The sequence below is a fragment of the Panthera onca genome, chromosome D3 (genome assembly GCF_046562875.1).
Source record: "Panthera onca isolate mPanOnc1 chromosome D3, mPanOnc1 haplotype 2, whole genome shotgun sequence".
In the NCBI taxonomy this organism is placed as follows: Eukaryota; Metazoa; Chordata; class Mammalia; order Carnivora; family Felidae; genus Panthera; species Panthera onca.
This window is the reverse complement of record NC_138350.1, coordinates 18,337,146-18,349,506: the sequence shown is the minus strand read 5'-3', so window position 1 is coordinate 18,349,506 and position 12,361 is coordinate 18,337,146. Positions and strand designations below refer to the sequence as shown.

The 12,361-nt window shown below is 51.8% G+C and overlaps 1 protein-coding gene across 2 annotated transcripts in view; it reads left to right on the top strand.

Moving 5' to 3' along the window:
* The window catches only part of BCR (BCR activator of RhoGEF and GTPase), a 128,361-nt gene that overhangs the window by 59,593 nt on the left and 56,407 nt on the right, over window positions 1-12,361 (top strand). For both annotated transcript variants that reach the window (XM_078435666.2, XM_078435667.2), the window contains exon 2: window positions 5,965-6,146. In XM_078435666.2, the coding sequence (XP_078291792.1) occupies window positions 5,965-6,146 (182 nt within the window). The remainder of the gene's footprint in view (window positions 1-5,964; window positions 6,147-12,361) is intronic.

Below are 12,361 nucleotides of genomic sequence, written 5' to 3'. Positions count from 1 at the left end.
GCCAGCTCGAACCTGTGGAACCTGTGTGCCCTTCGGTGAGACCTAGATCTTTCTGTTCCAGCCACAGTTTTCTGAGCCTCTCCTGGAGGGGCGATGCCTACCTGGCAAGACATCCCCAAGGACATGAGCTGCCGTCTGCAAGTTACCAGTACCACAACATCGTCAGCACTGTGCTGTTTGCCTGTGGCCCAGGGAGGGAGGGGAAAGCAGGGCTTTTGCAGATACGACGAGGTGGGGGCTCAGTGCCTGCATCTGCAGAAACCTGCCCACTGTAGCTGGCGAGCCACCGGAAAGAAGATGGTGTTTGATCCTCTTTTACCTTGGTAAAATACCACCCAGCCATTTGCTAACAGTGTCAACAGGATAGGAGACCACTCTGCCTCTGTCTTAATGCATAATGAAGTTCCTGCCACACCACCCCCACCTGAGTTCCCAGTATCCCTTCTTCTTTCCTCTCAACCCTGGTATGTGTTTATCAGGATCGCTCCCCTGGCCATTTACAGCTGTTCCCATATCTGTTCTGGGAGGGGAGGGCTGAGATCATAACCTTCGTTCCTTCTGAGGATTTGCTTCAGGCTCTTCTCTTGGGGTGCCTTGGTCAGAGGGTGGGACAGGAGCTGGGATCTGAGCCCTGTACCTCTGGCAGCAGCAAGGCAATGGAAGCAGGATCTGGGGACGTTCCAGGTACATTGGGTCCAGGAGGGCCTCTCCTACAGCTGGGAGACATGTGGCCGGTGGTCTGAGCTTGGTTCTGCACACGTGTCCTGGGAACCCTTGCAGCAGAGATCCCAGCAGGGCCTGGCAAAGGCCTCACAGTAAGATGCTTGCTTCCTGGCTTGCAGATAATGAAAATAGGGAAGGAGTGTCGAAGTTACTGGAGATGTTTGAACCGAGACTGGGCTAAGGGAAAGACAGGCTGTGGGGAGAGGCTGGGGGCCCCTGGAGGGGCTGACAGGACTGAAGCTGGGCAAAGGGCATTTGATGCTTTGAAGGCAGGTAACTCTGGCCCTCTGAGAGCCCTGAGGATGGTTGCTGCAGGGCTTTGGGCACCTGTGGTGCTGTGATCCTGTGAGGGGTCCTGCTCCAGCACTGGGTGTGATCTGTGATTACCAGATTCTTATGGGCTGGCAGGAATCTCATCCAGTCTGCATCAGGAAAATGCGGGTGGGCAGGGACGTGGCCTGGAAAAGATGATATATAAACTCTGTAAGAGTAGAGGGGTAGCTGCTGGAAACAAACAGTGGCTGTGCCAGTTGGACTGGTCTGGCCGTGTGACACTGGGCCTCCTTTTGAGGCTACATACACATAGCCGAGCAAGGCTTCCTTTTATTGTCCTTTGTTATGAAACAAATACACAGAAGACTATAATGAAGCCCGGGTACCCGCCACCCAGCCTGCTCTCATCAACTCAGGGAGCACACTGCTTGGAAGTTTCCATTCTGTGCTTATTTTAGATGTGGTTGCAGGGGGCTGCCCACATGAAGGGATTGAGCCCTCCCCACAGCTCAGCTACCCAAGCATTGCCCCTATCTGGGAGGGATCTTAGGAATATGTGCATGTGGTATATACTTGTTGCATAACATCAAATGGAACATTTTAATCATTCTTAAGCATACCACTCATGCTCATTGGCATTTGGTACATTAATACTGTTGTGCAGCCATCACCACCATCCATCTCCAGAACTTTCTCATCTTCTCAGACGGAAACTCCGTACCCACAATACACCAGTTCCCCATTCCTTCCTCCCTTGGCACCCACCATTCTACTTTCTGCTCGATGATTCTGACAATTCCAGGTTCCTCATATAAGTGCACTCACACAGTAAATTGAGCATTTTGTGACAGGCTTATTTCCCATAGCATCATGACCTCAAGGTTCATCCATGTTGTAGCATGGAGTCAGAATTGCCTTCCTTTTTAAGACTAAGTAATATTCCACTGCATATCCATACCACATTTTGCTTATCCATTCATCCATCAGTGGATACTTGAGTTGCTTCCACAGTTTGGCTGTTGTGAATACTGTTGCTAGGAACTCGGGTGTGCAAATATCTATTTGAGTCCCTGTTTGCAATTCTTCTAAGTATATACCCAGAAGTGAAATCACTTGATCATATAGTAACACTATGTTTAATCTTTCTGAAGGATTTTTTTTTTTTTTTTTTTTTTTTTTTTTTAACCAGCATTGTCCTTGAGGTGTAAGAAGGGGATGTGATCTGGGCTGACGGGGACTTATTCCTCCCACTTGGTGGGGGTGGGGGTGGCTGCCTTTTGTTCTTGCATCAAAGACTAGATTTTAGATTTGCAGAGTGCAGGGATTGTGGCTGCTAAGCCGACTTGCCTGGAGCGGAGGAGGTTTTGGATTTCACTGTGCACATCCCTTTTCCACACTCAGCCAGCCGCTGTCTGCCAGCTCTGAATGGGCCTCACTCTCCCCCGCCCTCCTCCCCGCTGGTTAGCTGCTCTGTTGATCAACCCTCATTTCCCTGAGCCTCTTGTAGCCTTAGGATCGTAGCCCCTTCCCCCTGCCCCCTCCTCTGAAACCAGTGTTTGCTTTCAGCTTTGGGTAGAACTTTGTAGGAGGCTCCGGGCTTAACTCAGCCACCAGGTTCCCAGTTCTTTGAGGTAATGAGACTTCCCACTGGGTGTTCCTGGTAGAGGAGGGGAGAGCAAGGCCCCTCTCTCACTTTGCTCTGGTTCTTGGGAAATGGCAGCTCCCAGAGCCCTCCAGTAATATACTTTGTGCTCCAAGAGATGCGGGGACCCAGGAGTGGAAAAACTGCAGTGTGAAAGGAAGTCCCTGTATGCCACTTAGGATGGGCGACAAGGAAATGAGAGCTTTCCTGCTCCCTCTGTCTCATTTGCACTGGAGCAGGCTGGATTCACTGGGACCATGGGCTGAAGCCTCAGGTGGAATGCTGCAGTAGCAGTGACCAGCCATCCGGAATCCAGACATAAAAGCATCAGTTCCTCAGACATCAGTTTGGGGATATGTGTGCAGAATTGGAAACAGCTGGGTTTTTAGTTGTCTGATGGTTATAATTACCTTGTGGAGTCCGGCTATGGAACCTGGTTTTTCAGTCTCACCTGGTGGAGGTGAAGTGTCCGTATCAGAGTCAATGGCCCCACACAACCCTGGCCAGCAAACCTTTAGCAGGCACTAGGTTTTGCCCTGGGTTTTAGGACATTGCTAAGCTAGCACTTTGTTTCACACATGTGGAATCTTTACAGTCTTTGGAGAGAGCCCCCCGAGTCTGACCCTAAAGTTCTTACTTGGGGCGTCACTTGATATTAATTTGATCTTGAACATGAGCTCAATGTAGTTACCGGGACATCAGGTGGTGGTTCTCAGATTAAGGGTGCTCTTCCAGGTGATGAATCTGTTGACTTTCTAAAAGGTCATTATTTCAAAAAAAAAAAAAAAAAATGAACAGTTTAAAGTTTCTTAGAGAGGATGTGCGGACGCTGAAAATCCTGTGCTAATATAAAAGCGGAGTCCAGAGGAGGAGTGGGGAGCAGAGGAAGAAAGCTGTCGAAGGAGGTGAGGTCAGGAGGCAGGCAGGGCATGACTGGCTGACCCACACAGTGACCGTAACATTTTAGAGCTGAGTGGGCCTCTATCGATTGTATAGTTCACATGCCTGATTGTAAAATCAGGAAAACTGAGACACGGACAGCTTAAGTGACCTGCACTAATTCTCACCGGTAGGTAGTAACCTGGGCAGGACCGGAGCCTCACTTCTGGGAAATTCACACCACAGCCCATAGAACTGGCCCACCTGCCCCACCTGGAGGAAGTGTCCTGGGTTACAGAAGTAGAGCAAAGACCCTCCTGGCCCAGGGGGATCATTCAGGCTACCTGTGAGGAAGGCATCTGACAGCTAAAGCCTTCTGTCCAGGGCCTGAGCTGCCTTTGAAAGCAGCTCCCATGGAAGGCAAGTTTTCAGTAGGGGCTGCTGCAATACAGGGTTCATATCATGGATGTTGAGAGGACAAGAAGTCCTCTGTGTTCATTTTGGTTAAAAAGAATCTGGGATTCCCCAGAAGGAAATGGAAGCTGAAGTCAGACCTGTTTGGGGGCTGGGGTGTGGGGTTAGGGTTCTGCATTAACAGGGTTTTGTGTTTTTTAATACATTTAAACCCTCCCCATCTGTCCTCGGGGATGCTGGACCAGAGCTGGTTGAGTGCCTTTGGAGATACTTAGGAGGAGGAGACAGAACTTGGCCTTGGCCTCTGACTGTCCTGGTAGGACAGTACAAACCCCAGCAGGGCTGAGCATTGATAACCAACACGGTGATGGTACCAGGAGCTCCTCTGTAGCCCATGGAGCTTGTTAGGGGACACGGTAGGAGCCCACCCAGCTCTGAGTGTCCCCTACCCTGTCTGCCACTTTCAACTCAGAATTGGCCTCTGTTGGAGCCCTCCTGCAGACACACAGGGCAGCAGAGCTCTGCCTGGCCTTTGTGGTCAGCGCCTGTATGCAGACAGCAGGGACACAGTGTGGGTGACAGCCAGCACAGTGCCAGCTCCCAGCTTGTGCCAGTGCAGCAGTCTTAGTCCTGGCTTCTTCCAGAACCCCCAGGAAGCCTTTGCAGCCACCAGGACGCAGATCTCCCTGAGCGTCTGATTTCATTGGTCTCTGTTTTTGAAGCTCCCCAGGTGGCACTAACGTGTAACCAGGGCTAAGGACACCTCTTAGAGGGCATGTGACCTGCTGGGACACAGAAATGGAGAAAGTGGGAGAGGCAGAGGTGTGTGAGGAAGCTGGGACGTAGGCAGATGAGTTGCACAGTGCACTGGCAGCCGTCATAGCTGGATGTGGTGAGCACCTGGTCACTCCAGCCACGGCTTCTCTTGGCTGCTGCATGGAAAGAACTGAGAAAACAGTCTCCCACTAGAATTGCAGGGTCGACTCTGGAAGCCTGTGCCTGCTTGGCCTGGGTGGTCAGTGCCACCTAGAGGTTGAGCCCCAGGCTGGGTGTGCTTGGTGGCGGAAGTTGTAATCTTGTAAATAAACACTGCAGAGGCTGCCTGTGGTGGTGACATTTGGACAGGACTGCTTGCTGGTGAGTCATGGGGAAGGTGATGTAACCCAATCAAGATGACCTCAGAAATCCCATGGGCTGTGAAGATGCCCTGTGGAAGGAGTCAAGAAGTGACCCCCACATGAGACTTGGAGTGGACTGGGCCCTTGTGGGTTAATGTCCTGGTGAGGATCCATTGGATTAGAACAGTTCTGAAAACAGAGCTATACAAAGGCTGGCCAAGGGGTATGGGCTTTGTAATTTAGCCAGGAGGAAGGGGTGACTGTCTTCAGGTGCTTTTAGGATGGAGGTGTTCCGAACAGCATGGAGCCGGCCATAGGGTAGGCCACTTTTGTCCTCACAGGGACACTCAGGTTGGGGTAAAGATGGTCTAGGACTTTGCCACACCAGCTGGGAGGTGGGCTGAGAGTCAGCCAAGAGGCAGAGTGGGGTGAGGGGAAAGGGCTGCAGCACCCGTTCCCTGGGTTGGGACTGGTGGGCCTGGGGCACTGCTCACAGTGGCCAGGGCTTGCACCTGGAGTGGCATGATCTGAGCTTCTCGCCCCCATCAGATCCCCACGGACAGGTGCACAAGGACCATCCCCGAGAGCAAGATGCTAGCATTTGAGGTCCATCTTTCTGTAATGGCTCAGGCCCACTCCCAGGACAAGGGCAGATGTGCCCCAGACAGTGTCCTGAAAGCCCAGTCTCATTGTCTGGGGGGCATACCACTGTTCTGGCCCTGCCTCACCCTGTGGTCTTTGCTCAGTCGGTTGTGAAGGTGCGGTCAGCCTACCTGAAGTCTTTGTTCAACACCTCTGGGTGATAGACATCATCAGCCCAATGCCTGCTGGGGCAGGTGGGGTGTGGACCCTCCCAGGCAGAGCTCTCTCTTGCCCCTCTCCCTATATCTAACACAGCTGCTTCTCTACACACAGATACGTCATTTGGAACGCCACCTGGCTATAGCTGTGCTGCAGACCGGGCTGAGGAGCAGCGCCGGCACCAAGATGGGCTGCCCTACATCGATGACTCACCCTCTTCCTCGCCCCACCTTGGCAGCAAGGGCAGGGGCAGCCGGGATGCACTGGCCTCGGGAGCCCTGGAGTCTACCAAAGCGGTGAGTCCCAGGGTGGGAGGGCCAGGTGTGAAATAAGGCTTAGATCTGGCTCTGGCCTGCTGTCTACTTCCTAAAGGTGCCCTGCAGCACATCCACTCTCTCAGGGGCAAGTAGCAAGTAGGTGATGTCAGGAGCAACCAGTGGTTGAAGTCACTAAAAATGCCTTCTTTCCCCCATCCGGGGCACCTGCTGATCTGGAAATAGCATGCTAGGTGCTTTCAGCAGGGACTTCATGGAACTCTGTCAGCCAAGTGTGGAGGAGACAGGCAGCATATGCAGAGGCTGAGAATGCCACCACTGTCCTACCAGCAGGACGTGGTGGCGGTCCCAGCAGTGGTGCTGAGGGGCAGGGGAGGGGGACAGTGTCTGGGCTCTTGTCCTTGTGCTGCATGCAATGCACTTGCTCCTTTTTGCCAGAAGGAGTGCTGCTGATGACTCCATCCATTTGACCAGGGTCTTCCTCTTGAGGTATCATTGTCATTAACGGTCCTGATGTCACCTCCACTTTGGAACCGAAGCTCCAAGGTCATGTGGCTAGTGTGTATTGGCACATTCAGCAGATGCCCTCCTTCACTCCCAGAGATGGTCCTGGGCCCCTCTCTTGTAAGCACATAGTCCCGGGGTTGTTGTAGGCTCCTAGGGTAGTCCCACATGAGCTGGTGGCCTCACTGCTTTGATCTGTCCCATTGCCCTGGAGGGGCACTTCAGAGGTACATTAGAGCCCAGGCATACACCCCCTACCTTTGGGACAGAGGGTGTCCTTTTGACTTCTCAGGTTCTTTCCTTCTTGAGTTGAGATCCTGTCCCTGGGGCAGGTTGCACCTCACTGTCTTCCTGTTGCCCCTCATGACAGATACCTTCCCTCTTTTGCTTAGCTTGTTTCTGATGATGTCCTCCCCAGGCTTAAATACAAGAGAGGAATCTGCTTTTCTCCGTTGTTGGTGGGAAGTGCCAGAAGCATATCTTTTCACTGCAGTTGCTTTTCTGCTGGGCTGATGCTTCAGCTGCAGGACTGCTTCTTATTTATGCTTTTGTGATTTCTAAAGACTCTGGCGCTGGGTAGGCTTCCCATTCTGAAACACGAGGATGGGAAGGGAAGCCAGTGTGTAACACACACCTACCTTGTGCAGTTTTGATCCAACATCTGGTTTCACTGTTTTACAGATTAGGAAACTAAGGTTCAGAGAGATGAAGTAACTTGCTCAAGGCCATGCAGCTACCAGATTTGAAGCCTTCTCAAATCCTCAGATGACACTCTTTTCTTTAACTACCTTGCCTTTCTCAGTGCCCTCCCTTGCTTCTTGCTTCACAAGCATGATTTGGTACAGACGGGGATCTTTCCAGTCCTGAATAAGCAGGCTGAGTCCTGAACTTGGGATAGGGCTGCCCTAGGAGGCTGATCTGCCCTCCTTGTGCCCAGACCCCATGCAGCTTGGCTGCCCATCCCCACCAGACTTCTGCCTTCAGACCCTCATCTACACTGACTTGGAGTTCTGCCCTCAGCTTTTAGCCATAGTCTGAGGGCTTAACTGCTATGGAGCCTATCCACATCTGGGTGTCCACTCCCTCCTTTGGCCCCCGTGGGAGCCCATAGCCATGTCTCGTCTTATACATCTGTGCTTGCCAGACATGGGGTCTCCAATCCCAAGTATGCCACCTGGCCCAGAGGAGGTGTCAGGGAGTGTCTGGAGAAGATGGGAAATTTTCCTTTCCTTTCCTTTCCTTTCCTTTCCTTTCCTTTCCTTTCCTTTCCTTTCCTTTCTTTATTTTTTAATGTGTATTTTTGAGAGAGAGAGACAGAGCATGAGCAGGGGTGGAGTAGAAAGAGAGAGGGGGACACAGAATCTGAAGCAGGCTCCATGCCCCGAGCCATCAGTACAGAGCCTAATGTGGGGCTCAAACTCACAAACCATGAGATTGTAACCTGAGTTGAAGTCAGACGCTTAACCAACTGAGCCACCCAGGTGCCCCTCTTTTCTTTTTTATTGCATTCACATACACATAATGTAAAATTTTCCATCTTAACCATTTTGAAGTATGCAATTCAGTAGTATGAAATGTATTCACCTTGTTGTACAGCCATCAGGACTGTCCATCCCCCTAACTCTTCATCTTGTAAATCTGAAGATCTGCACTTATTAAACAGCTCCCTACTCTCCCCTGCCCCCAGCCCCTTTAAACCACCATTCTGCTTCCTGTCTCTATTAACTACTTCACCTCATGTAAGTGGACTCACACAGTATTCATCTTTTTGTGACGGGCTTATTTCACCAAGCGTAATGTCTTCGATTCATCCGTGTAGTAGCATATTGCAGAATAATTCCCTTCCTTTTTTAAGGCTGAATAATATTCCGTTGTACATATATACTACCTTCTGGTAATTCATTCATTGGTTGGTAGACACTTGGGTTGCTTCCATATTTTGACTATTAAGAAAAATGCCACTATGAACATGGGAGTACAAATATCTGTTCGAGATCAGTTCTTTTGGGGGAATGACCCAGAAATGGAATTGCTGGATCCTATGGTAGTTCTGTTTTTAATTTTTTAAGGAGCCTTCATACCATTTTCCACAATGGTTGCACCATTTTATATTCCCACCAACAGCCAACAAGCATTTTGGTTTCTCCACATCCTTGCCAGTACTTGTTTTCTGGGTTTTTTGTTTGTTTGTTTATAGTGGTTCTCCTAATGAATGTGAGGTGGTAAGATGGGAATTTGATTGGAAAAGGACTGTGTAGCTTTGTTCCCGAAGCCCTCTGGTTAGGTGTTTGGAGCCCTGGGGCGGACACCCTCCACTGCCCTAAAGATAGACCTGGCATTGACTTTCTGGTTTCCCTGGCAGTGCAGTGCCTGGACAGTGAGACTTTCTTCTTTATTTTTTTTATTTTTGGTTTGAAGAAGACAGCTATTACTTTCTAATGCCCACAAGCAGCATGCTGGTCTTGAGGCCCAAGGTGCCCAATCCTGACCAGTTAGGCTGGGGGAAATCCCTGCTTATCTTTTCCTACCCTCCCAGAGGATGCTCATCTCCATCTACTGAGCTTGAGCTCTTTGGGCTGGGGGGCAATCAGGAGAACTTTCTATGCGCTCCATGGCAACCAGGTGGCTCAGTGAACTCCGAAGTTGCAGGTCTGTTCCATGAATGCCTGTCCCCAGGGGAAGGTAGGGAGTCAGCAGAGGCCAGGAATCCTCTTGCCTGGGATGCTGTGGGAAGGACCCAGGCCACCTTGGGTGGGTCCTGGTGACCAAGATTACCTTCCAACCCTGAGGGCTTATGACATTCTCCACCCCTGGACGTTCTGAGGTGCCTGCTGATGTTGACCAAGCTGTCTGCATTTCCCCCTTGAACGATGACCGTGCAATCCCAGATGGGGACAGAAGCCGCAGGAGAGGGCAGGCTGCCCCCAGGCAAGAGCCATCAGGCATACCTCCATCTCTTCATGGCCAGGTGAGGATACATCTTAGCAAGCCCCTTGGAAGAAGAGCAGGCCATTTTGATGACCACTGCCTCTCTCTGCTGGGAGGGTAAAGCTGACATCATTGAACTGAGGGAAGCAAAGCAGTATCATGGACACTTCTAGAGGCTGTAGTCAGAGCTGTGGGCTAGCAAGTAACCTTCCTTCAACAGTGTCAGGGAAAGGGGTGAGGGTCTGGCATCACCCCCAGCTACCATCCTGGGGTCAGTGGCAGAGGGCCTGTGTTCTGCCAGATCAGCATGGTCAGTCCTTCCTAGCATCCTCAAGAGTCCCAACATCATCCCACCTATTTGTTTATAAGGGGAGACGTCAAGGCACAGAGACGGGAGCTGACAGTGGTCGAGCATCTCCTCACTGGGTTCTGTGACACGCTGTGTGACATTGCTCCCCGCAGTGACCTGCCAGGCCCTGTCCCCAGCTTACCAGCAAGAGGCAGGCCCAGAAACATTGGACCTCAGCGAGAAGGGGCCGATACCACCTCAGCCCACATTTCTCACATTCAGGGGCCCTTCAGTGAGTGGCAGAGCTGGATAGGTCTGCCAGCCAGGGGCCTTTCGTGGGCACATAGAGGCTGAGAAAGCAAACACACACTTGGATTCTGCTGCTTGGCAGAAATGCCATGCCCTTGGGCTGCCTCAGCCCATTGGGGGCCCATGGACCCTTTGGGGATTTTTTGTTTGGGGTGGGGTTTTTGTTTGTTTTTTTTAGGTGGAAGTCAAAGTATATGCACATATTCAATCAGTCACTCCTACTGATTGAATGCAAGTGAAATTGGCAGTTTTTACCAGGGAACTCAACAAGGGGCTCAGGAATGTTTGAAGACAAACAACCCTGCTTTATAACTTTGATACTGGCCATCACTTGATTCAGTGTATCTGGTCAATAGTTGTGCTCATGGAACAGAAATTGTAACTCTGAGTCAAGCTGTTATCTGAGCAACCACAAGTTCATTCACTTTTATGATTCACTGGTTAGAGATGCTTTGATTGTTCCGGTCCCCCAGTGAGGCTCTGCAGCAGACAGAGCAGGATAAATGTTGCGTCCCTATGGCTCAGCTTGGCTACAAGTGTGGAGCTCTGGGTCCTGACTTAAATAGTGATAATGTTTGCTCACACCTGTCCTCTCTGCAGAGTTGAAGAGAGCAGGTATTTGGTGCCAGCCCAGCCTGTATGCTTCCTCCTGAGAGCCCTCCCAGGTTGGTTTATCAGTGGGCAGGCATAAGAACTGTACTGCCTGCCCTGCGTGTTAGCTCAGATCCTTATGCAGAGGCCAGACCCTGGCCCTCTGCTGGCTGGACTCTAGGACAGTGGCCAGCCCTCTTGCCAGTGAAGGCATGGCCCCTGCCCAGAGAGGAAGACAGGGTCCTTTGTTGAGAGACCTGGCTGTCAACTCCCAGCTGGGAGCAGCCCACCCCTTCACAGCCAGGGTTTTGCATTCTGATCACCCTGGCTCCCTCAGAGTAGGGCTGGGGGTAAAGGGTCCTCCCCAAATTCTGCCCTGCCACTCTGTTCCAGCTCCTGCCCTTGTGGGCCTGGTGGCAGTTCTTTTCACCTGGGTCCCTCTGTCAGCTTTCCCACCTTGTCATGCCCAGTTTGTTTTTATCTGCTCTGTCTGCCTCAGGTTTGTGTGGCTTGCTCTGTTCCCTGCCCTCTGCCCCTGCCCTGGCCCGAGTAGAAGTGGGAGGCCTTCCTTCTGGCTTGCTGCCTTCTTTTTCCAGTTGCCCTTCTCCTCCGGCTTTCTCTCCACCACGATCTCCCCACCGTCATGATCCCAACTGGATTCACGTGCCCTTTCCAGAACTGGCATGTGCGCAAAGCAGGGTTATAAATAACCCTGGTCCTGGCCCTGCCCTTTGTTCTCTATCTTCTGCATTTCTTTCCCGCCCTCTCCAGCAAGGCAGAGTTGGCTGACTGACTTCTGAGCCGTCCCTGTCTGCCACCAGCCCCTAGCACCATTCTGGGGCTCAGGAGACGATTCCTGGTCCAAAAAGAGGTATCTGCACCCATGTCTTCTCCCCAGCCTAGCACATTCCCCGGGCCAGACATTCCCCTGAGCTGGCCACACCCTTCAGAACAGGGAGAGCTGGAGCCGGCGCCTTCCTGCCTGCGCTTTTTTTCCTCCCAGCTTTCCAAATTGTGTGGGTGGGAATGAGACGCACTGCCACCCATGTGAGCACCGGCATCTTGTGCTGGGTGGGGCTCCACCACCACCACCCCAGCCCCCCCACGGGTGCTCACAGTAGCAAGATTGTTCCTCAGCACACAGCAGGGCTGGGTGGGTGACTGCTGCTGCCCAAGAAGCCTGCTGTGCCCTTCACCTTACCTCTTCCCTTGCTTGGGGCACAAATTGCACCTGGACACGATGGGAAGCGTGTTCAGGGTCATCAGAGCTACTTCTCCCAACGGGCTGCCACCATGCATGGTGACCTCAGTGGACTGAGATGATAAGAGGGGTCAGCATCCCCTACCCCTGCACAACTGTGCACTGTGTGTCACAGACTTACTGACTGTGGTGGCACTCTGGGCCCTGGAGCAGGCTAAGCTCACAGTTCTGGATCTTGGCACCTGCTTGTCAAACAGACCAGGGTCCCAGAAGAGCACTCAGAGCTTCACAAAGGTACAGCCAAAGCTAGGGCCCAACCAGGAGTTCTAGATCCATTCATTCGTTGGTTTGTTTGTTCATTGTCTTCATGGAGCACCTATATGTTCCAGGCACTTTGCTGGCACAGGAAGTTTC